We start from the raw sequence: 8,021 nt of genomic DNA on the forward strand, positions 1-8,021 counted from the left end.
CGGTGCCACAGAGGTAGACGGATGCCGAGTGTCAGGGTCATGAAGTCAAAGAAGGGCAATAGGACACCACTGCTGGTGTCCAACTCCTGCAGGGTGAGTGGCTCCCCAAAGCTCTTCTGTCAAACACATACAGGTCATGTCGGGTCTTTAGACACCATTCATAAGTCTTTATAAGAAGTTCATAATTGACCCATAACACTCACCGGGTCCCAAAGTGCCACCTGCCTCTCACTCATGCGACTGAAGCCGGTGCTCAGGATCTTCCCATCGGACACAAACACAGCCTTGACAGGCCTGGAGCCTTCGTGGGTCTTCTCCTTCTCCTGAGAGAGACAGAGAGGCAGAGAGAGAGAGAGATGCAGACTCAGGGAAAGACAGACACTCAACGAAGGAGGTTCATCTATCAAAGACGCGTGAAGGGAACTATATGAACTAATCACTGACTGTGATTCTATTGTGTGTGTGTCTGGACATTAAACCTGGTAGCTAGGTGCATCTGACTCTCCAGGGTTAGAATGGCTGGTTCTCCTGTGGTATTGATGGGGGCAGGGAGGGGGGCACTCACGGCAATGACTGTGCCCTTGCGGGGGTCCAGCACACGTATGGTCTTGTCCTTACAGGAGGTGAGGATCTGGGATCCGTCCCTGTTCCAGCAGGCACTATAGATGAGGTCAGGGTGGACCGAGTCGATCCTCACCATGGCCTCTCCACACGCCACGTTCCACAGGATCACCACGTTGTCACAGCCTGGAAGTAATGGGAGAGAGAGACGGAGGAACAGGCAGTTAGGCCATGCAGTGCTACTCCACTTATGTTAACAGTTGAAGAAGCACTTGTATTCTGAGGCGATGCATCATAGCAGTGCTATACCTGCGCTCATGAGCACATTGTGGGCAGTGGGGTGCCAACTGAGGATGCCCACGCGTTTGGAGTGCCCCTCCAGCTTCACCACTGGGTCGTTCAGGGGCGTGACCAGGCCACCCTCCGGGATCTCCCAAATCTGAATGATGGAGAGGTAGAGGAAGAAGAGGGTATGTTATTACACTGAGTTAACACAGTACATAGATACAGAACACTGATCGACTGGATCACACAGGGACATATGTCCTAAAGTGCGTCCATAATATTAATTCTAGCACGTAACAAGCGCTCAACATTATCGGCCAGTTGAAAGGTTGCTGACCTCTACTTAACCATGACACCTGGCCCATCCTCGAGCCACTGGCCAGATGATGTTTGTCTCACGCGTCTGTCCGGGCGCGACCAGAACACTCAATATCCAGCCACGGCTCGGGCCTGTTGTCCACAGACTGTCCGCGGCGGCGGGACAGGTCAGACTACGACCGTCTACAGGTGAACACAAAGGAAAAGATAACGTTACCCTTGACACAAATTAAACACACACAACACAACACAAGCTAGCCCCAATCAGGAGATAAATACTACAGTATGCAGTCAAGAAGCACCATGGCAGCATCACGCTTAGATGTTGCTACCACTGTGGCTCGCAGACAACAGAAAGACTAGAGAGGTTCAGCAGGAGAGAACCTAGTCAGCTGATGCACAATTGGTATAGCTAGATACATGTGCCTCAAATACAGCCTTAGAGAGCAAGAGAACCGTCTCTGGCGAGAGGCACTACAAGTCTGCAGGGTTCCCATGGCCCTGGTGGGAACACACACAGGATCTGACTGTTGCCCTGGGCTGGAACAACACACAGGATCTGCGACTGGGCCCTTGTGCGAACAACACACAGGATTCTGGACTGTTGCCCTGGTGAAACACACACAGATCTGGGACTGTTGGCCTGGTGGAACACACACAGGATCTGGACTGTTGCCCTGCTGGAACACACCCACAGGCATCTGGACTGTTGCCCTGTGGGGAACAACACCAGGATCTGCACTGATTCGCCTGACTGGAACACACACACAGGATCTGACTGTTCGGCCCTGTGGAACACACACAGATCTGGAACTGTTGCCCTGGCTGGAACCACACACAGGAATCTGGACTGCTGGTCCTGGCTGGAACACACACAGGATCTGGACTGTTGGCCCTGCCTGGAACACACACAGGAGCTGGACTGTTGCCCTTGTGGAACACACACAGGATCTGGACTGTTGGCCCTGGTGGAACACACACAGGATCTGGACTGTTGGTCCTCTCTGTCACGTTGGACCTCACCCATCATTCACAGTACCAAAACAAAACCATCTAAATTCAATAATGTACTAAGGATGTACAGTACATGCCTTATTTTGAATATGAAGTGGTATAATGTTTTTTTTCAAACTTCATTCAAATGTTTCTCCTAATGTCCCTGCCTTCATTGTAGATGAACCATCAGCTGCCATCCAAAAACCTCTTACTCACCGTCTCAATAATAGTGATCACATACTGGTTATATTGCTGTAGTAATAACTACAGAGTAGTTAAGTGACAGAAAATTGTACTTCTCCAACATACAAATTGGGGAGGCAGGTAGCCTAGTGGTTAGAGCGTTGGACTTGTAACCAAAAGGTTGCAAGATCAAATCCCCGAGCTGACAAGGTGAAAATCTGTTGTTCTGCCCCTGAACAAGGTAGTAAACCCAGTGTTCCTAGGCAGTCATTGAAGATAAGAATTTGTTCTTAACTGACTTGCCTAGTTAAATAAAGGTATAAAAAATCAAGGTAGACTCAGCGATATGACGTAGATGCAGAAAGTAAACAGCATAGTGGTTCAATTTCCACAACAACTAAGAGCGTTGAAGCGCGAGGCTCAACTTCTCAGCTGTTTTGGTCCCGTGGCTCCCACACTGTAAGAGCGTGATGCGAACCCGTGCACATGAGCAGATACTTTGTGTGACTGTGTGAAGTCTTGCATCTCGCTCATCTCAATATCTACAGTCATTTCGCTGTCTACCTTTAAATCAAATTATCGTTCATTGGGGAACAATGGCTTCCTTTGACCAAATCATTAGGCCTTAAATGCAATTTTGGTTGAGAGGACTACTATTCATCCCTGTTACAGGCAAGTCCAAACAGTGATGCAATGGCGTCTACCCATGACGTTGAGACAGTCTATATCTTTGGGTAGTAAAAAAAAAAATCTGTTATATCTACGTATCTGTTTTATATATGAATATGCATACACTTAATGTCAAAGTCTTTCAATTACACCTTTATGTTTCAATATCACATAACGCATTCAAAATCAATCTAGATATTGACTACTATAAGACCATTACATACACTAAATATACAAAAGTATGTGGACACCCCTTCAAATTAGTGCATTTGGCTATTTCAGCCCCACCCGTTGCTGACAGGTGTATAAAATCGAGCACACAGCCATGCAATCTCCATATACAAACGTTGGCAGTAGAATGGCTTTACTGAAGAGCTCAGTGACTTTCAACGTGGCACTGTCATAGGATGACACCTTTCCAGCAAGTCAGTTTGTCAAATTTCTGCCCTGCTAGAGCTGCCCCGGTCAACTGTATGTGCTGTTATTGTGAAGTGGAAACATCTAGGAGCAACAACGGCTCAGCCGTGAAGTGGTAGGCCACACAAGCTCACAGGACGGGACTGCCGAGTGCTGAAGCACGTAGCGTGTAAATATCATCTGTCCTCGGTTGCAACACTCACTACCGAGTTCCAAGCTGCCACTGGAAGCAACGTCAGCACAAGAACTGTTCGTCGGAAGCTTCATGAAATGGCCGAGCAGCTGCACATCACCATGCACAATGCCAAGCGTCTCCTGGAGTGGTGTAAAGCTCGCTGCAATTGGACTCCAGAGCAGTGTAAACGTGTTCTCTGGAGTGATTAATCACACTTCACCATCTGGCAGTCCGATGGACGAATCTGGATTTGGTGGATGCCAGGAGAACGCTACCTGCCCCAATGCATACTGTCAACTGTAAAGTTTGGTGGAGGAGAAATAATGGTCTGGGGCTGTTTTTCATGGTTTGGGCTAGGCCCCTTAGTTCCAGTGAAGGGAAATCTCAATGCTACAGCATACAACTACATTCTAGATGATTGTGTGCTTCCAACTTTGTGGCAACAGTTTGGGGAAGGCCCTTTCCCGTTTCAGCATGAATATGCCCCCGTGCACAAAGCGATGTCCATACAGAAATTATTTGTCAAGATCGGTGTGGAAGAATTTAACTGGCCTGCACAGTGCCCTGACCTCAACCCCATCGAACACCTTTGGGATGAATTGGAACACCGACAGGGTGACAGGCCTAATCGTCCAACATCAGTGCCCGACCTCACTAAGGCTCTTGTGGCTGAATGGAAGCAAGTCCCTGCAGCAATGTTCCAACATCTAGTGGAAAGCCTTCCCAGAAGAGTGGAGGCAGTTATAGCAGCAAAGGGGGGACCAACTTCATATTAATGCCCATGATTTTGGGGTGAAATGTTCGACAAGCAGGTGTCAACATACTTTTGGTCATGTAGTGTATGTGTTTGTTGCTGATATTGCAGCACATTCGTCCCATGCTGAGGTACTGTACCTGCATCCCACAATTGCTTCTGTTTTTCAATGGCAAACCCACCACTGGTATACATGACCAAAGAGCTATATTTTCATGTTATCTGACCAAGCACCGGTTCCAATCCATGTGCCAATGCCTTGATCAAACTCCAGGCGGTGCTATAGTCAGATGGCATGAAAATATAACTCTAGCTCAGTAAATAGCTCAGTATTATATATATATTTTATACAGTCTTTTTTTCTCATCTTTATCAAGTGTGCTAATAATTTTGGACCTGACTGTATATGCAGCTGCACTATACTGCGCCCTAGCCACATCTGTCAAGACTGTGTTTGCACTGAACCGCTCCAAATATGGTGAAAAAACTAGCAACCAACAGCAGAGAGAGCGAGGTGACATGTAAACCGAACTCTGCCCCAAACTTCCTTATTCAGCACAATGTGTGATGTCGCCTTTGCAATATTCAAAATTCAAATGTTTGAAAACATTGTTCTTAGAACACTGTACAAACGACACGCCAATGGAGCATTTTCATCAAAATTGTACCGTAGTTGCGCAAATCTGGGCATGAATGAAAGTGACATTTTGAAACTTCAAGATTTGGAGACTGCAGGCATATGCATAGATGGAGAGGGAAATGGACGTTGAGACCACTTTTGAGGCCTGAAAAACGTCTAACTTCACTTAAGGCATTCACTTTTGACCTCTGTCTCTCTGCTCAGGCCACCTTGTTCAGAGGAAGCACTAGGAAGGCCCCTCCTCCGCTGGCATCCACAATCATGGCCACGAACTTGGGGTTGACAGAGCAGAAGTTGCTGTCCCAGGTCATTCTGGGAGATGCCGATGTCATCGTAGCACTGGTCAGCCTTCACCCCTGGCCGAAGACATGACGGAACTTACTGCGCCCTGACTACCTTCCTGGACATGGTGACCTGATAGGGGAGAGAGATGAGGACGGGGAGAGGAGAGGGGGGTGGGTGAGCGTAGTAGGAGAGATGAGGCGGATGGGGAGAGGAGAGTGGGGGATGAGGCGGTAGTAGGAGAGATGAGGACAAGGAGAGGAGAGGAGGAAGGGATGAGGCGGTAGTAGGAGAGATGAGGACAAGGAGAGGGAGAGTGGGGGGTGGGCGGGTAGTAGGAGAGGGGAGGAGAGGGGTTGGTGTTGGAGAGATTAAGAGGAGATATAAGAAGAAAAAGGAAGAGGGGCAGAGTTTTTAATGCACAGTGGTCGACTAATCAAGTGGTTATTGTATTTAAGAATATGCAGACTGCTACTGTAGCCAGTGAACTCTCACCCGGCACCCCTACAACATTTACATAGACACAGAGAGACACAGACAGAGAGAGAGAGAGAGAGAGAGAGAGAGATGTATAGAAGAAAACCAGTAATCTGTGAAATAAATGTAACTGTTCATCATTTGCATAAATAATACACAAATGCAGTATAAACATTTTACAGGATATGAAGAGCAATGAAGGGATTTGAATASTGTGACCTTAGATGCCACAAAATGTCTTAAGAACATGAGCATCACTGACCCACTCCCTAGTTAGACCACAAGACAAACACATAGTGAGGACACAAACATACAGACACAAAGCTACAGGAAGGAAGGTCAATACAGGAAAAGCAGAGAAAAGGGGAAGAAAGAACTTGCACAACTACTTCCTCCAGTCTGCAACTGTTTCTTTTTGTCTTTATTATCCGAGGCWCACTTGTGACTCTGTGCAATGCTTTAACTCACATCTAGTCATAGGGATGAACCCACACAGAGAGAGGCAACATGGAGAATTGAAGGAAATATGAGCATATGGGACTARAYAGGCAAAKTGAAAGGRATACTCCACTGCTGTTTGGAAATCATGTGAACCAGGAACCTACAGCAACAGTTAGACCACATCCTACAGAACYAACAACAYAACCACAAAACTATCTTTCTTTCCGTTTCATTCACACACATGCTCTCTTTGTCCCTCTCTAATGCTCCTTTTCACACATTAAACAGTTGGCAGATATGTATATGATATTATCTTTTTGCGAGCTATAACCAAAGAGAATGCAACTGGTTGAAATARTGTCYTCCAATTTAGGGTTTGTAGGGTTTGTKATGCATTACTGTCAGTGGATAGTCCTCATGTTCAATGCATAGYCTACATTTCACAAGTTTCAGATTRATCAATAAGAATATTAGTGCACACAATGACTCAGTCCTGGCCMACAGCCCATACATTTATGCTGTAAAWCMACAACMCTAAAAGAGTGAGCATAGAATTTWCCTCCATTTGCAGACCTTACTTCCTCAAATCTGAAGCTGCGCTGACTGAATCCCTTGGCTAAAGACTTAGGCCTCATTGTTCTTGTAGCATTTGTGCATCACAAGACCTCTTTGGTAGACATTCATCTAATGCAATAATCCTTTGCCGTGTGTGCCTTAATGTTATAAAGGACCTGAGTACATGTTAATAATGGTGTGTGTGTGTGTGTGTGTGTGTGTGTGTGTGTGTGTGTGTGTGTGTAGGCTTACAGCATGATCATATAAAGTGACAGCAATTATGGACCTTCATTCACATGGTGTGTGATTACTAGGAGAAGGATGCTGAAAGCAGGCCTACCTGTTTTAGTGATGGGAAAATGTTCTGCTCAGTCAGGCTCCCTGCTTGGTTCTGCTGTGTCGCCAGAGAGGAGTAGGAGCCGGTAGTCTAGGGTAGATCTCTTTATGTGATGGAGGAAGTGAGAGTTTTAGATGAAGGTGGAAATGGGAGGTGTCTCGTTCTGTCTTCTTACTTGCTGGGGTTGAAACATCTAAATGATAGATCTCAAGAAGAGATTAGATGCAGACCAAAGTGATTAATTAGACTAATCAAATCATCAAAGCGGGTGTGTAATACTTTCTAAGTCTGTATTACTTTGATTTGATTACATTTAATTTCAATTAAGATATATATATATGAAGATAAACATTGTAATGTCACCGGAACAGAGTCTCCAGAGTGCTCTAAAGCTTTGGGCCTCCCGAGTGGCGCAGCGGTCTAAGGCACTGCATCGCAGTGCTAGAGGCGTCACTACAGACCTGGGTTTGATCCCGGGCTGTATCACAACCGGCTGTGATTGGGAGGCCCATAGGGCGGCGCACATTTGTCCCAGTGTCATCTGGGTTAGGGGAGGGTTTGGCCGGGGGGGGCTTCACAAGTAGGCCGTCATTGTAAATAAGAATTTGTTCTGAACTGACTTGCCTAGTTAAATAAATAAAGATCAATGAATTCTAGGGTTAGGTCATCCCAAGGATCCCACTTAGCATCTGCCATACTGTAGTTGCCTACTTGCAGTGGGGACTGTTGACTGTGGGAAAATTTACACAAAGAGGGTGCTGCTGTGTACAGGACAACAGCCTACAAAAATCACAATTTAACCCCTGTGCACAACGTATGGATAACAGGATGAAGTCAAACAGAGAATGCCATGGCACAGCTAGGCTCTGCTTAGACACATGTATGCATCCTTTAACCAGACCCTGCTCCCTCAACCCCCTGAAAGCATCTC

General features: G+C 46.4%; 1 protein-coding gene across 1 annotated transcript in view; it reads right to left on the bottom strand.

The window, feature by feature from the left end:
- Positions 1–5,406, bottom strand: part of coro1a (coronin, actin binding protein, 1A) — a 9,583-nt gene extending 4,177 nt beyond the window's left edge. The window contains 10 exon segments of the mRNA XM_070449796.1: positions 10–116; positions 204–323; positions 566–747; positions 871–1,000; positions 1,223–1,347; positions 2,077–2,164; positions 5,208–5,309; positions 5,311–5,354; positions 5,357–5,381; positions 5,383–5,406. Coding sequence (XP_070305897.1) covers positions 10–116; positions 204–323; positions 566–747; positions 871–1,000; positions 1,223–1,347; positions 2,077–2,164; positions 5,208–5,309; positions 5,311–5,354; positions 5,357–5,381; positions 5,383–5,406 — 947 coding nt within the window.
- Positions 5,407–8,021: the final 2,615 nt, after the last annotated feature.

Source organism: Salvelinus sp. IW2-2015, linkage group LG20 (assembly GCF_002910315.2).
Source record: "Salvelinus sp. IW2-2015 linkage group LG20, ASM291031v2, whole genome shotgun sequence".
Lineage (NCBI taxonomy): Eukaryota > Metazoa > Chordata > Actinopteri > Salmoniformes > Salmonidae > Salvelinus > Salvelinus sp. IW2-2015.